At 31.8% G+C, this 23,019-nt stretch overlaps 1 protein-coding gene across 3 annotated transcripts; it reads left to right on the top strand.

Moving 5' to 3' along the window:
- The first annotated feature begins 14,079 nt into the window (after nt 1–14,079).
- On the top strand, nt 14,080–22,642 carry LOC25493922 (transcription factor BIM1). 3 transcript variants are annotated; one of them, XM_024781864.2, is made up of 12 exons: nt 14,080–14,367; nt 14,661–15,092; nt 15,214–15,297; nt 17,215–17,610; nt 18,537–18,636; nt 18,757–18,884; nt 19,413–19,521; nt 20,034–20,103; nt 20,187–20,282; nt 20,653–21,101; nt 21,816–21,951; nt 22,079–22,642. In XM_024781864.2, the coding sequence occupies exons 2-12, from the start codon at nt 15,056–15,058 to the stop codon at nt 22,187–22,189; spliced, it is 1,716 nt and encodes a 571-aa protein (XP_024637632.1). In that variant the 5' UTR covers nt 14,080–14,367; nt 14,661–15,055; the 3' UTR covers nt 22,190–22,642. The 3 variants fall into 3 exon arrangements, with proteins under 3 accessions (XP_024637632.1, XP_024637630.1, XP_013458032.1); XM_024781862.2 differs by having other exon boundaries at nt 14,643–15,092; XM_013602578.3 differs by having other exon boundaries at nt 14,081–14,367; nt 14,643–15,092; nt 20,656–21,101.
- Nucleotides 22,643–23,019: the final 377 nt, after the last annotated feature.

Genomic DNA, 23,019 nt, shown 5'->3' with positions numbered 1-23,019 from the left:
TTCAATGTTGATTTTCATAAACAATATGAGACTTCTAATCTAATACACATGACAAATCCATCATGTTAATAAGAATTAGAGCATCTACAAAGGAGACATCAATTTTTGAGGTCTAAAATGGGTCTCACGTGTACACATCACTCATTTATAATTTTTTAATAGTAATATTAATAAGCACTCAATCACTCCAACCCAGATCTCACACAAAGTTCTTAAATGGGACCCACTAATCTGTCGCAATAAAATGTGTTTAACATTACCCTTTGAGAGTTTTGATCATAACAAGGTATTCAAAAATTGTCAATTGGATATGCTAATATTTGTTCAAGTGTACATGACCATAGACAAAAATTTGACATCTTAAAAAGGTTTTGGAAGAACAAAAGAGAGCAAACGAATCAACAAAAAGGAAGCTTGAAGCATCTGAAAAGAAGCGCTCCTGAAGACAAAAGTGCTCTTGAAGTGATGACGTCATCAGAAGCAAGTTTATCATAAGCATCTCATCAGAAGCTAAAGATCACCAGAAGCTCTAGTTCATCAGGAGATGCAAGACTTAAAGCTTCAAAGGTTGTTCAATGGATTTAATCTCGTCTAAGCATTGCAGAAGACTGGAAGAGTAAAGCAACAACTATTTTGAAAGGATTTGAAGGCATTGGATGCTTGTTCTTCAAAGAGCGTTGACAAAGTACAATTGTACGAAGTGTACAACCACTATCTCCACTACTCTGTTTTGGTCTCTGCTACAAAACAAGAAAAACAACTCTGCCTGCAACGATGTTCCTTCACAATGGGAATGGATTTGAAATTGATCCTTCATAGAACAATAACCATATCAGGCAAAAGATCATTGGTGATTGAACAAAGCTTCAAATGACTCTATTTTGATATGATGACAATTCACAACGTCTCTTTCAGACCTCTATATAAAGGAGTGAAGACTCAGAGAATGGTAATGCATGAAAAAGGACTCAACAACAATTTACAAAGTGCCAAAGCTCTGAAATTGTTCTGCATTCAAAAGTTCACTTAGAATTTCTTATCAAAGTTCATATCTTAGAAATTCTAGAGTCTTAAGAGTTTGTATCTGATTTGTATTGTGAACACCACTGATTGTATATCAAGTGTTCAGCCTCAAACATTTTTCTAGTAATTCTGTTTGAATTAAGAAGTCTCTTGTAGTTGTGCTTGAGCATTAGAAGTCTCTTGATTGTGTTCAGGAGCATAGGAAGTCTCTTGCAGTTGTGCTTGAGCATTTGAAGTCTCTTGCTAGGTTTAGCAGTGAGCAATTGTAATCAGATATTACATAGTGAACTCTCCTTGGAAGTGCAAGGGGGACAAGACTGACTTCCGATTTTTGGAAGGAACCTGTATAATTGCTTTGTGTCTTTCTTCTCTGTCTCTCTATCTGTTTTTATCCGCTGCATCGAATCCTGAACATCAGTTCAGAAGAAAAAGAAGAAAAAGTCAACACTATTCAACCTCCCCTTCTTGTATTTTTCTCACCTTCATAATCAATTATCAATAACTTATATCATTATATTTCAAATTTTTAATATTAAAAGGGTGCGGATCCCGCTTAAAAGTAGGGGGTCTTAAGTAAGACCCCGTGTCTTATAAGACTCTAAAAAAATATTCTTTTCACTGGGTTATCTAATAGGTATCGGGTCTTAAATAGTAAAGACCCTCTCAATGGAGATGGTCTTAGTGCATTTTCAATGGGGGGTCCTTACTTAACAAGGACCACTCCCAGTTAAGGACCCTCCATTGGAGGAAGAAAAAATAAGTCACCGTTAAAGAACAGACAACTATATAAAGACCCTCTCTCTCCTGGGTAACTAACGGGTTCCACGTTTAAAAAAGTAATAAAATGTGTACTACTTGGTCCCACTTTTAAAAAGCAGTAATAAGTAAATTATTTTTGTTTAATGTAAAGATAGTAGAACATATTTAAGTACCTTTCATTGGAGTCCTTATTAGTGTATTGCCATTGGAGTGATTGAGTTCTTAATAAGTACTTTTATTAAAAATTATAAATAAATGATGTGTCACATTGATCAATTTAAGGAGTCATCGTTAGGAAACTACCATTGTGGTTGCTCTTATTATGGAATACTAAAATATGGTGGGACCAGAAGGTATGCTATATGAGTTGGCCACGTGATGTAAGAAAGTGGGCAAGCATTAATCACGTGATAGAACGCGGATTAAATGGATAAACTGACATCTGTCCACTAAATTAAAAAGCATGCAAACCGATTAGCATAATCTACTCTTATATTATATGCATTGTATCGCCACTGGCTTAAGTCATAACTCATTCATCGTCATTGTCCGCGGATTAAAATACCTGTTTTTTGTTAATAATAATAGTATGTACTTCTGTCAAAAGAAGAAAAAATATATACCTATCGTTTGTGATTATAAAAAAGAAAAGCCAGCAAAAGCCAAAATTCAAAATTGTTCTGCTTCATCTTGCAATTTTTTTGTGTCATGCCTCATGCGTATGACTTTAGCAATTAGATTATATTATTAGCAAGAATGTCTCTATTAGGATTAGGATCAGATGAAGACTTGTGCAGAGACTATTAAAAAAAAGAATAGAGTAGTACGAATTCAGTAGTGATTATTACACGACACCCAAATTAAAATGGATTTGTTAACTAATCCCTAAACCGATTCCCTAGCAGAGGAATGTCAGCTTCCTTAGCCAGCAGTCACATGACATAAATATAAAATATATGTTTTCCAAATAGTATAATTTATACTAATATTGTGCAGTTCAGCAAAGAAAAAAATATTTGTACTACAATATTATCTTGTTAATTAGTAATTTTTTTTTGGAAAGAATCTTGTTAATTTTTTTGTCGCTTATGTTTTATTTGGACGCGAAATCAAAAGATGAAAAACAATAGGAAAAAACTACTCTCAATCCTATAATAAATCATCTATTTATCTCCCAACTAGGTTTGCACCCATCCTATACCGCCTACTTCATATATTATTAAAAAAAAGAAAAATACATATACAAGATAGGGACTAAGCCAAAACCCTAAAAAAGAAAAGCAGAAAAAGGAAAGAAACAACAAAAATCTTAGGGAAAATGGTAGTTAGGAAAGTGGACCCTTAGATCAAATTTGATATGTCATCTTAACTATTTTCTTCTTTTGCGCCTTCGACAAATAGGGAGCGAAAAGAACTTCAGTTGAGAGACACTTTGAGCTAATAAGTCTTGCACTAAATTCATTTTCTGATAGTAAGTATCTATAAAAACGGATATGACAATACATAAATATTAAGGGACTAATATAACAATATTAACTAGATATTTTAACGTAAAAAACTATTTTGACTATAATGCACGATCGTGGACTATTTTGATATATTATAAGACTCTTATACCTACTCGTTACACATTCAATAAAGAAAATAACTATTATTCTATTACCTCTTTTTTATCTATAATTTTCTTTTAAACTATATTAAATAGTCAAATGGATATTCATTGTAAAACGGGTACAAATTTCACAAGAGTGGAAAAGAAAAGGGAAAGAGAAATGGAGAAAAAGGGTGAAATTCTCTATTCTTGTTTGACAGAACAGGGAAAATTTTGATATAAAGATTACATTCATGAGTGAATAAATAGACATTTATGTCATAAGTGCAACTTATATCATAAAAGTGTGCGAGACTTTGTTATGTTAGGGTACCAGTTTAACCAATAATTTTTCATTTTTCTGCATATAGTTTGTGTGAGTTTCAGTGCAAGGCTCTTTAAAAAATAGATAGACATTCATTTGTAATAAATTATTGTCTATTTTGACATTTTCCTTTCATGTGATGAGATGAAATATTCGCTGATAAAACATTTTATTTTAGGCTTAATCGCACTTTTCACCCCTATCTTTTGTCAATTGTGCGATTTTACACCCCATGTTTTTAAAAGAGCGATTTTGCACCCCATCTTTTTCCCCTTTCTGATTTGGAGCCCCCCATATGTTTTAGTGATGATGTGTCTGATTTTGATGACATGTCTTCATTTAATGTTTGCCACGTGTGTAAATGTAATTTTTAAAAAATAAAAAATTGATTTTGGAAATTAAAAGAAAATGCAGATCTTGTTAAAATAAAATTAAAATTAAAAGTAATAAAATACAAACAAAAACCAATTAAAAAAATAAAATTAAAACAAAAACCAATTAAACATCAACCTCATAACCTTTTCAACAACACCACTTCATCAACACTTGTTTCATCTTCATCCTTTTTTCCCTTCATCTTCATCGTATGGTTGAGAACCATTTCAGTTAATTCCTAGTTCATCAACACCAGTTCCTAAATCATGCATTTGGACAGAGATCTGGACATGGACACATGGTGACGAAGTGTTGGAGAAAGAGGGTTGTGTGAGAGGGATGGTGACAGTTGTGTTGTGGTTGAGGGAAAACGACAGTGTTGTCGTGACGGATTAGATGGCGGTGGTGACAGTAATTTTGGCTCTCTTCTTATTATCATAGATCTGCATTTTATAGGTTTTATGGTTGCTGTTGATCATACGGCTGACGTGACAGAGGTTCTCCGGCGGTGGAGAATTGTCTTGGACGGTGGAAGTCAGTGGTGGACTTCGATTACCGGTTCCGTTCATGGCAGAGCTGCCAATTTTTTTCCCTTTTTTTTTTTGAGCTCTTATACATGAACCACTTTAGGTGACATACACCTTTTTACACCCACACACATTTGTGACATGTGGCAAAAACATTGAAAGAAGAGATAAAAAGGGGTGATAATGTGATGTGAAATGATTAAAATACCCCTGGCATATGGGGTGTACATAAAGGTGTATCAAAAAAGGGTGTCTACCTATCTTTTTCCTTTTTTTTTTGGTCACCAAATTTCTTTTCCCTTTCTTTTAATTTCCAAAATTAATTTTTAGTTTTTTTAAAATTACATTTACACACGTGGCAAACATTAAATGAAGACATGTCATCAAAATCAGACACATCATCACTAAAACATATAGAGGCATTCAAATCAGAACGAGGGAAAAAGATGGGATGCAAAATCGCTTGTTTAATAACATTGGGTACAAAATCGCACAATTGGTAAAAGATAGGAGTGAAAAGTACAATTAAGCCTTTTATTTTTTATTTTACCTTTAGTTATTAAGTCCTTAGAAGAGAGTAACACTTCTAGAGATAGGGAACAAGGACAATGAATACTGCAGAAAAAAAAAATCAAAATCAAAATCACTAAAAAAAAAAAAAAAACTACTCTATGATTAATCCTCTAAACCCGTAGGTTTTAGATTTCTTGTTTCTTAAAAGAGAGGTTTATTCGTTTGGTCATTTAAAAAAAAAAAAATAATAATGATTCGTTTGCAAGTTACTTTTAAATTTAAACAGAATTAACTTTTTAAGTTCATTCAATTAATGATATGGACCATATATATTTTTAATTGAATGAATCTAAAAAATCAATGTTGCTTATATTCCATCCGGTCTCTATTATAAGTAAAAGTTGATTTTTTATGGTCATTCAATAAATGATGTATGAGGTCTCTATTATATTCCCTTCGGTCCTATTTATAAGAAAAAATTGATTTTTTAGATTCATTGAGTAATTAATGTATTTGGTCTATAATATAAACCAAATACATCATTTATGTAAAGAATCAAAAAAATCAAATATTTTTTATAAATAGAATCGAAGGGAGTAATAAGGATCGGAGGAAATATTTATAACCAGAGAGAGTACATTTTAATTTTTTGGGATTATTACAATATATTTTTCGCTTCTTATAAATAGGCAAAGTTCACGAAGCAAAGTGTTGCAACTGTTGTGCATGTATCTGACAAGCTGTCTTTATGTACCAGAGTTCAGAATCTTCTCTTATCTTCGATTAAAAGATGAACTTTGCTTATCTGGTCTTAAAAGTAATCATTTTCGCCATTAAAAGTGTCATTTGTAGTCGTAGTAGTCCATAGATCAATGAATAATATTTTAAACTATCTGATAGGAACCTCTTTGTTAGCCAAATAATTTCTAACGTTTTCTCTAGACTTTTTTTTTTGTTGAAGAAAACGTTTTCTCTAGACTTGAAACCGTTTGTTATTTATGATGTGTATTAAAAGTTGATCAATTGGACCAATATGGTCGTTCTACTTAAAATAAAATATAATCATAAAATTTGCAAAAATAGACTTATGTGATTTGACTATAAAAATTAATTGTTTGTGCATGCTCCACATTTGAGTCGTTCTTCCCCTCTATGTCACGATATTTCCGTTTTCCTTATTCATGTTTTACATTATTGCTTCAAATTACGCATTTGTAAAAATAGTTGTTTCAGTCAGTTAGTAACGCTGTAAACATGAAATATGAACAAAATGATGAATTGTCAGTCAAGTTCCATGTATCCCGTAATTGATTATGACACTTTCATGACCTCAATGAACCTCGATGGATTTGAGAAATCTTTGCATTTTTGTATTCGAGAATCTTTCATTAGACTATCTAAAATCCGGCTAAACCTAATTTAGTTATTTGTTGTATTCGGCTAACTTAAAATATTATTAGGTGTAAACATTATTTAAAAACAACTTTTTTGTCAAATGATGTTGATGATTAGCCTAATTAGATAAGTAGAGTTTGTCTTCAAAAATTAGATAAGTAGAGTTACCAACAATGAGAAAGATAAAACTTAAAAATAGAAGAGTAAAACATGTCTCGTGTCAAATATTCATCGGAGAGAATTCCAATCCATCTTTTCAAAATCCTTGGTTCCCAAAGTTTTTTTGAGGGAAGTTCTCATCCCAAAGTTGTTGCTATATTTTTCAAAGTTATTGCTATGAATATAATTTTTAATTAGTCAACAAGAAAAGGAAATATAAATAGAGTATTACAGCGTACCGGTATTACTACTTCCTCAAAAATAATTGACTAGATAAATTGGTTATGGAAGAGAAAAAGTGGGTGACCCGTGACTTGTTCTTCCTAATCCTAAGGTGTGGTGGTATGGTCCAGTGAAATGTGATGTAATTAAGAACAAACTACTTTTTTTATACAGAAATATTAAGGACAGTATATTGGTTACGTAATGCTGCACACAGTCCTTTCGTTTTTCTACACACGTGACTTGAGGTTTAGCTCACGTGGCCCCATCCCTGTCCATCTGTATCCACAGTCATTAAACTGACGAAAGTGATCGCTGATCATTTTCTAACAATACGGTACATCTCTTTTCTTTCGAACTAATTTATTCAATCCAAAATATATTATATTATCTGATAATTCTGGCATCAAAAACAGATAAATCATCAACTTTTCTATATTTGACCAAAAAAAATCCCTGCTATGGAATTGGATATGTGGTAGTTATATAATAAACTTTCTAGATGTAAGGTTATTATTATACTATTTTTTACCATAAATAATCAATATATATTGTATATATTATTTATCGTCGTTTATCAATGATTAATTTATTTTTTAGATCATAAGACATAATATAGCTTTTCCTTTTTTATATAGATTTGTTCATGCAATATCTATAAATTGAACCTCTGATCATACACAAGTTTTTTCGCTTTTGATTTTTTTCAATTAAGATGATAATTGAATTAGTAAAAATAACCTATAATTTTGTTAGAAACGAGGTTATCGATCAAGATTTTTTAGCCTCGTGAACATTTAAATTATACTTTCAAATTACAAGCCATTTTGACTATTTTACATGAATTAAAAAATAAATAATAAATAATAAAGAGTATAATAGAAAAAATAAAACTAATGTTTTTTAATATTATTAAATAATTTATAATTTGATTTTTTTTTTTTGTTATATCAACTTATAATTTTTTTTGTTACATGAGAAAAAGTCAAAGTAAAAACTAAAAAACAAAAAAAAAATACTGATTGCAATGATAAGCAACACTCATACTGTCCGTCGTAAGCAATAAACGAAGCTCAATTCGAGGGTTAAGCACAATCAATAAATTACTTGTAGACTTGTACCAAGTTTGGCTAAGATGTCAGCATACATATTACCGTCTCTGAGAGTGTGACATAGTTGAAAAGTCCAATCTTTAGCTTTGTATTTTCTTCCCTAAAAAAAAAAATGTATTTTCTAATAATAGCTATCTCATTTCTATAGTGGTGAACTGAAACATCAGCATACTCATAGTATATATATGGAATCATTGTAACAAATAATGTCCTATATTCTAAGACGGAGGAGTAAGATGTAAACTATAAACTAAAAAGCATATATAACCAAATACATTACTATAACCCATTGCAACTTTAACATTTATCCTCCTTAAACAAAAACTTAATTATCCAAAAGGAAAAGTAGAAAGATAAAGATATCGTCGTCACTCCTCGCTGTCCTATTGTATCTTTGCATCACAACGTAAATGCTCGCCATGATTACCGGATAGCTAAAGAATCGTTTCATTAATCTATTGATCAATTGATATTTGTTTATTTAATTCAAAGTGAAAGAAATAATTATAAAACACGATTTAACAAAACAAAAGAAGGTAAGGAGAAGCTTACTGGCCGGCGGAAAGAGAAGAAAGTCCGACACATAGGTTTTAAATTCACATGCCACTACATAATCAACTTAGGAATGTGACAAATTTATAAATAATATTGAGATTATTATATTTAAAGAGCCGTTTCTTTCAATTATATGCATGATAAATTAAACTAAGAAAATGAAATGCGTGGATTAATATGAAAGGTGACAAAAAATTAAATAAATAGCAAAAATGATATAGCCATACTGAAATAATATACTATCATTTATGGAAACCCTAATTAAAGAATGGGGAATACAAGTACATGTTTTGAAGCAAGCAACCATATGTGTCGTTACATTTTAATTGCGTATATAAAAACCGCAATTAGTGGAAGTACATGTATTGTGCATGTATGTGGTGGGTATGAATGAGTGTGAGAGAATCTTGAGGACCTTGCACATGGAGGCATAGGGCAAAGCATGTAGAGAAAGTAAAGAACAAAAACATACATAACATTGTTTAATTATTGTTGATGATCAACAACATTGTTTAATTATTTTTTGATCAATAACATTGTTTAATCTAAGAGACCCTTTAAAAAAAGAATCCCGTATTTGACGGCACAGCTAAAAAGATCAATTTCCATGCTTCAGAATATTGAGAAACCTGATGAGAGATGGTACATCACGTGACATTTCTTCCTTCATTACCAACACATACTGCTTTTCCTCTCTGGCTTCATTCTTCATTTTCTATATCTTGTGAATAAAAAATAAAACAAGAAAAATGTTTTTACTCATGGTAGTAGAGTTTAGCTTAATAAATTTAAATGCAATTTAGTTGGATAATATTGCTTGGGATCTGTGCACTAATCATCGTATCCATATTTTTATCTCCTTAATTTCATTTTAAGGACATCAACTGCTCACTGTTCCGTTCCCATGTCAACGCTTGTTCTGGTCACGTTTTCTCCCCACGTGATTGGCTTCTTGCATTTTTTTTGAAAGAAAAAGACTGTCTTCTTGCATTTATCAGTTACTACTACTAGTAGTACAATATTTTTTGGCATCAAAGTAGTTATTGCGAATGTCTTATAGTAAGAAAATATAATTTCAATTAAAAATATAATAAAAAATGACATGTTTATAAAATGTATTGCTAGTGTGTATTTTAATTTTATATAAGTTACCTAAAAAATATGATTCATGGTATTTAATTGACATATGTCTTTAAAATACAAATAATTATTTGTTTACTGTTTAAAATAAGTAAATACCTCTATCTTTTTTTTAAACGGTCATACCCAATTTGATTCTCCGTTATTCAATTTAGTCTCTCGCAAAAAATAATAATCCATAAAGTTCCTTGTAATTTTATACCTGAGACAAGTTCATTATTTTTTTAGGGTACAAATTAATCTTTTTTTTACAAGAAATTAATCTTTTATTGATTTTGAGTAATATAATAGAAAGCTAATTTTTTTTAGTATAATTATAACAAAAGTCTAATTTTTAGGTACAAAATAGAAGGCTAAATTATTCATGTATAAAAATGTTTGAGATAATATTTTTGTTTAAAACAGAGATAAAGTTGGGATCACAAGGTTCAAGCTGGGGATATCGGGTTTGGTGGTGTCTAATCTCCGGTATACATGTTATTTTGTTAATAGTTGTGTCACAGATGTTAATTTGGATGTAACCTTATTGGGGATGGTAGAGTCTGGGACATCCAATATAATTCGGAGATCATGTTAAAATTTTGATAATTTTTCGTTTCAAACAAAATTGAAAGAAAAAAAAATAACATCACTTATGGTGACTGACAATGGAAGAGAAGTTTTTGGATGATGGAAAATGTGAAGGAAAATAATGGAGAAATCTTTCGAAAAATTTAAAGAGAATTTTTTAGAGAATGATAAATTAATGCATAAGATTACTATATATTTAATTTTAAAAATTTAATAACAACATAAATTAAATTTGAAGAATTCATATAAACTCTCCAAAACCCTCCTTCAATACAATTTTTAAGTTTCCCCAAATGAGGAGAGTTTTGTATTATGAAGAAAAGTTAACCCTCTAAAACCCTTACCTCCCATTTTCCTCTATTTCTTCCACTTGCTCACTCCTTTTTTCCCAAGCATTCCCCTCCCTTCTCTTCCAAACTCGCAAACAAAGCCTAAGTTGTAGTTAAATATAAGAGCAATGTTTTAAACATGGATTTTACCTACAGACATATAGGAATTTATCTGTGAAAAATGCATAATTGACAACATAAGACTTTTACCTACGATAAAAAGATATTTAGTGACGAATTTTGGCCCCAGGTACAAGTTCTATTTTTTCTTCCAAATTTTAAGGCCCCTTTAGATTTAAAGCCTTGGGAAGAGTGGTACTTGAATTTTACGCTTTGTCTTTTCCTTTCATGTATATGGGCCTTCTAGGGGGATGATATGAGCGAAGAGGTGACTTTAGGATCGCCCGGATCAAGCTTGTTTATAGATCGTGGAGCAACTAATTTGTTAGTTTGGGTGGGGTAAACTTTAATTAATTTTGTCGTTAATTTTATCCCTATATTTTGCCTTTATTTTTGTCAAGATGCGTTTAAGGTGTGGATAATGGAAACAGATCGTGTGTCTCCAGAGAATTTTAATTTGAGGCCGTCTATAGGAGGCCTACCAAGTTTTCACGAGTTCATTGCTTTAAGGTTTGCAAGACTAAGTGTACATGAGGCCTTGGAGTGCGGGAATTAAGTCTGTTTAATATGACCTTTTTATGTCAGCGGTGTTGGAGGATTTATTCTGGAGGGTCGTCGGGGTGGGGATAAGAGCATCATCCGTTTGGTGGAAAAGTGTCACAGTAGGTGAGCATCATCTACCTCATATTAGTTCTCAAAATGGGTAATTAGGGTGGTCTGCAATAGGTGAGATACTTTCTTCAGAAGCAATCCTTGGGTGAGATCGGTAACCTGAAATATCCCCTTTCAAAGTTTCTTCTTGGTTTTAGAATAAAAACGTTTTAGGGTTAGGCTTTAGAGTAACTGGATGGGGATTCCTTGGTGTGGTACTTTAGATGGAAGAGATGACTTTTTGCTTTGGAGCAAAAGCTAGGTACCAATTTGATGGCAATTCTATTAGATTTATCCCCCTCAAATGTTTTCGATCTTTGATTGTGGAAGCATGATGCCAATAGTTTGTACTCAATTAGCTCAATGTACTCGGTGCTTTCATAAGCATCTCAGTTGATGGTCGTTCGGGAAGTACTATTTTTAGCGAATGTTTGAAATAGACGAACGTCTTATAAGCAAATTGTTTTCTCTTGGAAGATCCTACACGATAGAGTTTCTACTCGCCGTTGTATGTGGAAACAAAGGTTAATAATGGATCTCATTTGTATTTCCTTGATGTTTTGTGGGGATCTGGAAGAGCCTGATAGCCATTTGATTTTCACTAATGACTTTGCTTCTTGGGTGCGGTATAATTTTTTTAGATGGTTGGGTTGGGAGTTGATTTTGCCTACAGTTGTTTTTATTTCATTGTATAATATTGCTTTTTGTTTGCTATTTTGTGATCTCTTAGACCTGTAATATAACACACACACATTAGAAGTGTTGGAAATAATATTAATAATTGAATGATACTATTAAAAATTGAAAAGGATCTATCAACTAGAGACATTCAGTTTTATAAATGAATCACTTATTATGAGATAGCATGACTATATTCATTTTTTCTTTGCAACAGATAGGGGTATGTTCTTATTTGATACGATGAATATTCATCTACAATGAAATTTCATTTTATTTCAAAAATAATTAAACTAAATTTACTATATCACACACTTTTTTTTTGACAAATACGTTACACTCTTTTTATTTTATTTGCCTTTCCTTAAAATTTCATGTATGTAAGATAAAAATCGAATTTGACATATACCCTTTTTAGTGCAACGATGGAAACCAAAGTATTCTCATCTTGGGAAGAGAACATTTATACATACATGCGCAGGAGATATTAAATTTTGGTCTAATGTTTTTCCTTTTTGTATTTTTTGGTCTAATGTTTTTCCGTTTTGTATTTTCCTTATTATAGCACAAGATGTGTATCAAATAGAAGAAAGAACAATCGAGACCTAGAAAAATAAAACCTAAAACAACGGAAAGAAACAGCACACCAAATGTTGTTTCAGTGAATAACAAAACAAAGAAAATTTAGTGGATTAAACTACCATTGATTCAAACCATACATACTTGAAACTTTTAGTCTTAGATTTAATCCACCACGAAATCTAAACTTTCACTTTATCTAAAATCTAACGAGATATCGGTTCTTTATGATCAAATAGACGTTTATTGCGTTCTTTAAAAGTCTCATGCACACGTCGACTTTGTATGTCGAAAACAAGCTTGAGATTCCTTGTTATTAGAATGAAACCCTCTAAATTGATATGCATGCAAAGAAGCAACATTCTAAAGAGCATTAGAAATGCTCGACCAATTAATGACACCACACGTAAATAAATAATCTTTTTATAGAAAGTATGTGTTTAAGGAACCGTCATGCAAATAACGACACCTCTGAATAAGCAACTTTATTTTAAACAAGTTATGAATGAACAACCGATTCTTCCATCTTTTCTTTAGTAAGCATTTTATAAAATCATTTGACTTGACCAACTATGAAACATTATCCAAGTTATACATTTATTGAGAAATGTTAAATATTAATTAAAAGTCACGTTGTTGTGTCGTTTTATATTTATTAACTAGTTAAATCGTCAACTTTATCAAACATATTAAATTCATCGAGTTAACTTATCCACTATTCGATACAAATTCATATTATTAAATGGTTTATCAACTATCCCCTATTTTTCTTCAAACAGACCCTCATTTGAAAAAAAAAAATTTCAAACTCAAATAAAATATTGACTACATCTTATATCCAAATATCTTCATGTAGGAAAAGCAACACAAAATCATACAATTTATATCAACGAACAATAAAAGTTGAAAACTATCTCGATTCTTAATTTAAGATTGAACATTTGATATAAAAAATTTACGATGCAATTATTACACCGTATTCTTCTTATATTTGTTAAAAAAATCATATATTGGTTCAACATTCACCCTGACCCTGATATAGGATAAATGTTTCTGTGGAAGTACTGCACTAGTACTACATATGTATCTTATGGATTAAAGAAAATCCAGGACACAAATAACAGTATTATATTTTTACTGACACGACCTAATTAATTCCGTAATAAGGGATCACGGATTGCGTAAATATAAATTAAAAATATAGTACTACATCTGCTTAGGGATTGCCGAAGTATTAGAAAAAGTGTTAGCAGAAAACAAAGATAAATTAAAAGTTTTTCACTCTGCTTACCGTGTGTTTGAAGAAACGGCGACGTTTACACAGAATAAACCGTTAATTATTGACTTAACTCCGTTACCCGCCGCAACGTCGTATGTAAACGGAGTTTAAAACTTAACGGAGAAAAAAAAGAATAGAAAGCAAATAAAACTGGATGGCGAAAACACAGAGAGCAGAGAGAAAGTATATAAAAACATCTTTCATCTCAATTATATATCAATATCAATTCTCAAACTCAACAGAGAAAGTTAAAGGGTCCGACCCGAGACCTCATCTTTCGCTGCAGTGCTCGTTTTCAGAGTAACATAAGAACCGATAGAGAAAAAGTGATTATAAGAAAAAGCGCGGCACACAGAGAAGATAGCGCTCGAAGAATCTCTTCTACATCGTGCTCTGCTTCAAGTGTCGCTTCTCAATTCTCAATTTCTTCTGGTTCATCACTTCAGTTACTCAATTATCATTACGGTAATTCACTTATTTTTCAATTTCTTGTTTCTTAGTGGAAATTCGCACGCACTAGTAATTCGTTGTTTGGATCTTTACTTTTTTCAGTTTTTTGATGTATTAACTTCTGAATTTTCTAGAGTTTAGTGATTTTTCAAGCCGAATTATGCTCATGAGTTTTATTGTGTTTAGTCTAATCAGAACTGAAAACGTGTTGAATTTTGAAGTAGAATTGAACTTGAATTATGATTCTTCTTTGTAATGTCTGATTTCTGATTCTGTGAAATTTTTAATAGGAAGCTCTGTGATTGTAGATTTTGGAGTAAAATTGTGATTATCGAACGACCTTCGTGGAAGTCAATTACGAAAGTTTCATTGCATAAGCAACAACTCGAAGATAATCTACAACGATAATTCGAACCGTAAGCTCTTGATTGGCGATTAAGGACGCAGTGCTTGAATTCACAGTAATTCGTAAACTAAACTGAACGAATGTGTCTCCGATCTTCAACCTAACAAGAGAATTACGGTTTCTATTAAATTCGGATCTGATCGAAGCAGCGAATTCTCCATCCCTGTTTTGCCTTCAAAATTCAGAGATAATTCAGTCTTCAAAAGCGGTAGCAGAATTGTGTTCTATGAGATTTGACCGAATTTCAAAATTACGTTGAATTACGTACCAGAGAAGAAAATTGAGATTCAAGTATTGATGGAGCTTCCTCAAACACGTTCTTATGGAGCTGGAGGTAGTTATAATTTTCTTGTTATATTATTGTTTTTTTGAAAAAGGAAATTAATAATAATTAACTTGATTTGAATTAATATTGTTTGGATGAGGTTTTCTGAAACTTTTCTGTGCGGAAACAGGAGCAGGGAGGAAATCGACGCATGATTTTCTGTCGCTATACAGTAATTCAACTGCCGAACAAGATCCAAGGCCATCTGCTCAAGGTACTGTATAATTTGTTTTTTAATTTTTGGTTATTATTATGCAAAATGATTCGGTGTGTGAGATTTTTCTTTCCTATGTTGTTGCCATGTTTTTTTCTGTGACGTGGGGATCATGGTGCAAACCTAAATATCGTATTATAAATTCATCACGGTCAATTTTCTGCCAAATAATTCAACTGTAAATAAAAGCAGTTATACATCATGCTTGTTCCTGCACGTGACCTCTATTTAATCACAGGATCTGGGCCATGCTTCTTATTTATGGACTGCGTATTAATTATATTATTATTATTTTTAATTAACAAAATTTCCTATGGTGGATTCCGAAGGATTTAACATCAAACGGAAAAGTGTAAATCACAATGTATTTTACACCGTCCGATAAAGTGTGCAGCATGAGGATGGGTGGGGGCCCAATTTGATTGGACTTGTAGTTGATTTGACATTTCACATCAGGCTCGATAAGGATTGGCATTCCCGTGTGCGTGTGGTGTAGTTTTTCTGTTCTTTTCGATTGCAAAATTACACTAATCTCAGTTCACCAGCGTTAAGATCTTAATTAAGAGAATGAAAATGAAAGGCATGCATTTTTATTATTTCTCTAATCTTAGTTTTTTATTTTTATTTTTTATTTTTAAATTGAGTATCTCTTCATGCAACAATAGTGATTAATCTCGTTGAATATGATCATAATAAATGAGAAAGTTATCCTTACAAAGAAATTTTGAATTCAAACCTTGGTTAAATTGAAAGAAATAGTTATCATCCCATTTAAATGCACTTAATCTTCGTGTTATTAAACTAACAAAACATGCACATGTTTAACTCTTTTTGCATTTTAGGAAATCTATAAGTTAAAACAATATATATTTTGTACCCTATACTGTGAGAGATCCTTAACGAATATAATTGGTGTTTTAATTTTGGGCTAAAAAACCAGTATAATTGCATTACTATATTCTTTCATATGGACCATTGTAACAAACTTTCTTTCATATGGACCATTGTAACAAACTTTCAATTGTTTTAATATATAAGATCATTTTTTTTTAAAATTATTTGAAAAATTTATTTCCAAGGAAAATTTACAAGTATGTTTAGTAATTGACTAACAAAATGTATCCTTTCATTCTCCTCATTTTTCCATTATTAACTAATAATAGCTAATATTCTATAAATAATTAAATAAATATTACAGAGTAGAGTTTAAAATAAATTCCTCAAATTAATTACTAATTCATGAAATGTTTTTTTTGACAAATGATAATATATGGAAGTTATAACAAACAGGATTTGAGGATTGTATTTTAATATTAAAGTGATTCATTTTTTAAAATTTGATAACTTTAATTTAAACATGTTTGTAAATCAGAACTCAGCACTGATGTGTTACTTCAAAAACAAGATTTATATTACGTGTATGTAAGAAGTGTATGTTGCAGTAACAAAAAGTTAATTTTACTAAGAAATTTGACATTTGTTGTTGTATTTTTTTGTCACATTTTAACCAAAATTAAGCTATAAAACAAATTAGATTCATAAAACTATTTAAAAGATGATGCAATATTTGCAAAAATAAAAAAAAGTGATGTAATAATTATTTCATATTCACTTGAAAATTGTATTGTATTTTATTTCATATTTTGCGAATCCTAGAAAATAGTTTTGAAAACTGGAAAAAGTTAATATTACTTGCCTGCGCACTATTTAATGCACTTACTTGGCATATGCTCACGAGTCTTTTGCTTCATGCACAGAAATGAAAACGATATGTATCAGCTTTTCACAGAATCGTTAGCAAGCTTTTCGCAGTATTTGTGCGTTTTTTATTTTCAAAATTATTTCGGTTATATGAAGGAAATTGTTTTACTTCCCTTGACCTGCATGTCATTATTTCCTTCTTTCATGCATGAACAGCAAGTTTCCTCAAGACCCATGATTTCTTGCGGCCACTAGAGGAGGTAGAAGCAAAATCCAGTGCCAAGGAAGAAGCCACAGATGAAATCTCATCGGTGGTTGAGAAGCAACCCCCTTTAGCAACACCAGCTTCAGTTGAGCACCTCTTACCTGGAGGAATTGGGACTTACAGTATCAGCCACATTAATTCCTGCGTGAATAATAATCAAAGGGTTCCAAAGCCAGAAGCATCATCACTTTTCACTGTGCATCAAGCAACTAGTGCTGATAGAAATGACGACAACTCCAATTGCAGTTCACATACTTCAAGCGGTTTCACATTGTGGGAAGAGTCTGAGATTAGAAAGGGAAAGACAGGAAAGGAGAATAATGTTGGGGATAAACCCATTATAGGAGGTAACCATGAAATATTTTTTGAAGATGTTAAGTAAGAAGTATATATTTTTTATTTTTATTTTGAATCAAGCAAGAAGGATTATTTAAATGGAGAATAATAAGGATAATTCAACCCATTAAAGCAGCCTACACTATGCTTTAAACATCCCATATAAATTGAGCACAAATCAGAATAATATGACAAGATTTTCTACACTCTTTACATATATATGAACAAACCCCAAGATACTAACTAACACTTTAATTTGAAAATTAAGATAAAAATATGAAAGTAATAAAGATAGAAAATGTTTGGGGCGTCAATTTCCTGCATTTTCTTATGATTTCAAGTAAATAAAACACTACAACTCTGTCTAAAAGTCTTTGGCTAATAATACCCCAAGAAACCGTAGCTTTTATTACTAGAATGGTTTTTGAAGTGATAATATAAAGTGTTAGTTTTTTTCTTTCGCCAATGGTTTTGCCTCTCATACCGGATTCATTCATGAAAATAACTGATTGAAAGGGCTTTATTGATTTTATGATATAATTAATACTTGACACATTATTTTAAAAAATGATCCAATCATACCTGTAATTATTTACCTTATTTTCTCAAAATATATTCCTTGCCAATTTTAGTTGTTTTTGTTTGTAACGTGAAATTATGCCTTTTGTCCACACCACGGATGAAAGTCAGCTTAATTCCGTCGCTATATAAATTAATATTACAACATTTGTTCCAATTATTTTCTCCGACGTTCTTCATACACATGAATGACACTAGATAGACCGTGGCGGATTACCTGTCTAGCAAGTCAACTTCAACGTTAACTAGTTAGATTTTGAGGAAAAAAAATGTTGTACTACTAATAACAATGATCAAATATCAATTGCATAGTATTTGCGACGGTAGTAACATTTTGCAGCACTTTATTATGTGTCAGATTCTGCTGCTAAGTTAGGACAGTGGACATTGAAGGAGCGAACGTCTCAATCGTTTTCTAACAATCATCATGGCAGCTTCAACTCTCGCTCTTCATCTCAGTAAGTCATATTAATCTGTACAATTTATTTTAACTTTTTTACTCGGAATAGTTGCCTTTTAAGATGGTTTTTTTAATTTAATATATGTTTATGCTGAACATTTTGCACTTGTTGCAACAGGACAACTGGACAGAAGAACCAGAGTTTTATGGAAATGATGAAATCTGCGCAGGATTGTGCCCAGGATGAGGAGCTCGAAAATGAAGGAACGTTTTTTCTCAAGAGAGAATCCTCGAATGTTCAAAGAGGTAATTTCTAATATCTCCTTGTTGAGAAAGGCAGTAGCATGCGCATCCCTCTTTTAAGTTTTATTTCAATAAATTAGAATATTATGAGCTGTCTCAGTTAATCAAAGATGATAGCAAGTTAAATTTGCAAACAATCAATTAATCGATGATAATATGAAATTCATTTTAACTTTCGTCACTAAATTAGTGATGAGGGAATTAGGAACAATTACATTTATTTTTCTTTAATTATAGTTACCAAATTTATTTTTTAGTATTATTGAATGTTGATGTTGTAGACTAGTAGTTCCCCCTTTTCATTGATCTGATTAACTAGTGTTTTGTAAATGGTTTTAATAGTGTGTCTCAGTACTTTAATTTAGGAAAAGAAAGGCCATAGAACCACTGTGTCATGTTTAAATATAAAAAGGGAGTAAGGAGGATATATCAAATGCCACACGGAGTTATTCACTCAAAGGGTTTTATTTGCTTTCTAAGCCACTCATTTGAATTTTTTTTACGAGGTTAACATTAATGGATTATTTACAGGAGAACTAAGGGTGAGAGTGGACGGCAAGAGTACTGATCAAAAGCCGAATACACCGAGATCAAAACATTCTGCAACAGAGCAGCGAAGAAGAAGCAAAATTAATGACAGGTAAGTCTTACCAACTAATATGCTGATAGAATTTTTTCTGAATGTTACAAGTGACACTTACAAGAACTTCCCTTTTCTTAATTATGAACTGCATGCTTACTCAGTACTCACGTAAATAGTTTAAGAGAAGAATTCCGTGCTATATTGGGAGTAGTGTAACTGGTAGGTCCTAATGGTTACTGTTTTAGTCATAGTTGCATTCTTTTTTAGAAAGAAAAAAAGGTGTACCCTAAAAATAGCTTTTAGGAAAAGTAACAATGATTCCAATTAAGTGGACTATATTAGATTTATGGTTGATGATGATCTGTTAGCCTTGTCAGCCACCCTTTTACCGGGGTTGGGATTGTCTGGCTTTGGTGAGTGCATTGTATAAGTACTCAGCAGTTACAGGGCATTGTCTGCTTCCATCATTACTTGATTTTTATTTGGGTGGGCCAAATTAAATAAATCATGAATCAGAGCTAGTACATTGCTCATAATCTTCTGATAGAACATTTGAATCAAACATGTAGGTTTCAGATGCTACGAGAGCTTATTCCTCACAGTGATCAAAAGAGGGACAAAGCATCTTTTTTGTTAGAGGTAAATTCATACGGTTGGTGAAAGTTTTGTTTTTCATATGTATGTTTTATTGCTCATTAATGTTTAATCTGAATTATTTGTAGGTCATTGAGTACATTCACTTTTTGCAAGAGAAGGTTCATAAGTATGAAGGTTCATTCCAAGGTTGGAATAACGAACCAGAAAAACTGATGCCATGGGTAAATACAGCACATTCCTATCTCAAGCTGTGAAAGATTTTATAAAACAAAATAATAGCTTCATTGATGGATCTAGTATTTTCTGTACCTCCAGATCATTTTATGAGAAACATTTGAGTTAATATTATTTGTCCTAATTATAAAAAACACTATTCCTTAGTTTTGATTGTCTGGTCCTTTATTTCTTTATAAACATGGTCAGAGGGACTATCATTCAAGTTTGATGTCCTTGTTGGAATTGACTCAGCAAAGAAGATGCTTGTCTTGTTTAAGTGGGTGTATTAATTAGTATCACATAGCCTATTGTTAATGGATTTAAATTTAGAAGTAATAAACATCCAAAAACTGATTCACATTTTTCAATTCAAAGCAGAGAAATAATGACAGGCCAGCAGAAAGTTTTCAACCTCGCAGCGCAAATGGTGGGTCTAATCCATCTCCAACATTGTTGTTTGCTTCAAAGGTTGACGAGAAAAACATCACCATCTCCCCAACAACTCATGGGGGTATCCATAATGTAGAATCTAGCTTGAGCACAACAACTGCCTTGAAGACAATAGATCATCCATCTGGAATAACAAACAAGGCTTTTCCAAGTCCTATTTCTTCCCAACCAAATTTCTTAACTTCAACCCAAATCGGAGGTTCAGGTGGAGCAGTGTCTCAGCTCAGACGTAGATTATCATCTGATGCAGAGAACACCAATTATCAACCTTCAGTAGAATCTCAGACTATGACTTCAACCAGTGAAAAGCTGAAAGAGAAAGAGCTCACCATTGAAGGAGGTGCCATTAGCATATCAAGTGTGTACTCACAAGGGTGAGTGTTTATCTTATAGTATTCATTTGATTAGTACAGTTTATTTCCTTTATACTATTTTGAAGTTGTGTTGGACATGATATGGATTCATCCCCTAGTGAGCATTTGTAGATGGAATTTGGAGATGTGGCAGGTGATTGTGGAAGACATATTCCATCCACAATCACCTAATAATTCAATATCATACCTACTAGTGTATTTATATATTCACCCTTCCATGAGGGTTAAAAAATTGTTTGCTGCAAACTCATTGAATTCTGTTATGCAGCCTAAACTTGGACTCAATTCACTGCCTTTCTCTGAATAGATGTGCACTTGTGCAATTCATGTTGCTGTAACTGCAATACTGTGAAAGTCCATAATTTCAATTTGCTTCTTAATAATTCTATTCATTCTTACCTCTTTATGTTATAGTTTACATTTCTTCTGCTAAGATTGTTTGTAGTGTTGCCTTGTTCCATTCAAACAATTCATTATACAATATTGATACTACTATAAATATTTCCACAATATATGGATCAACCTAGCATGTTGTTGGAAAACTTCTAAATTCACTAAAATTCAAAATTTCTTCTTTTGTCATTTAGAGAACTGCCCATTTTCTTCTCTCGAAATACTTGTAAATGATAAATGTTGTAATTAGGATGGCCAAATTGGTTTTTGTTAGTATTTTCATTTTTTCTATATCAAAGTAAATGTGCTATACTTGGGCAGGTTGTTGGATACACTTACACAAGCCTTGCAGAGTTCGGGAGTGGATTTATCACAGGCTAGCATTTCGGTGCAAATTGAACTTGGTAAACAAGCAAGCCTCAGACCAAACATACCAATGCCAATGTGTGTTTCCAAGGTATATTGGCTCAAATTTCCCTCTTATAAAGTCTTTTCATAAACATTGCTAGTTTCTAACATTACATCAAAACTCCACATTTTGAAACCATGTATTATTATCTAATCTGTCGATCATTTTCCCCTAGGATGATGAAGATCCTTCTAAGAATCAAAGGAAAATGCGCTCTGGCTCTAGAGTCGCTAGCTCTGAGAAGTCTGATCAAGCACTAAAGAAGCTGAAAATGTGCAGAAGTTAATTCAACCGTTACATTCATTCTTTCCTTAATAATTTTTATCAATTATTTGGGGTAACTTTTTAAAATTAATTTTTGGAAGGGGTATTTATTTCCTGTGCTGGATTATTATCCAGCATGGATGAGATTGACTGTACATGTAGTGTCTTAGTTTGTTGGGATCCTTAGGCTCTCCCCAACAAAATAATATGCATCATTTTAGTTTCTAAATATATATAATTATAGAGGCCTCCCATACTGATACAAGCTGTTTTTGATTCATAGCTTCCATTGCTGTAAATTAGTAAACTCTTGGTCTTTTATTTGCTGCATATTTTTTTAACATTGATTTTGGTGGTCTTGTGTATTATGCTTGAATTAGAGACCCCTTGCGTAGCTCATTATTTATAGCCTCACACCTCCATTGTGATAGCTAATAAAAATTGTACCTATGAGATATCTTTCATGATTTGTTTACTTAACCTCTTCCTGGATTGCTTCTATCAATTCTCTCATTTTGTTGGTCTCGTCTTGTGTAAGTAAAAGTCTCATATTTGATGAAAAAGTGAATGTTGAACATCATATAAGTAAAATGAATCATATAGGAAAGAAGCAATATAGGAAAGTGAACGTGGATTCTTATAACCAAGAGAAGCCAAGGAAAAAGGGCATAAAAATTGTGATGTCATAATCATCTTCTTTTCTACCTATATTCTCCTTCTTTAGATTCTCGCTAATTCTTCCTTCTTATTGTACTCATTCAAGCTTATACATTAGGTCATTAGCTATGAAACTTATTTTACTTCATCAATTCAATAATAACAGTTTAAGGATTCTACTCCATTTTAAGGTCC

This window comes from Medicago truncatula, chromosome 4, assembly GCF_003473485.1.
Source record: "Medicago truncatula cultivar Jemalong A17 chromosome 4, MtrunA17r5.0-ANR, whole genome shotgun sequence".
In the NCBI taxonomy this organism is placed as follows: Eukaryota; Viridiplantae; Streptophyta; class Magnoliopsida; order Fabales; family Fabaceae; genus Medicago; species Medicago truncatula.
The sequence above is the reverse complement of the archived record's forward strand: the minus strand, read 5'-3'. Positions and strand labels throughout refer to the sequence as shown.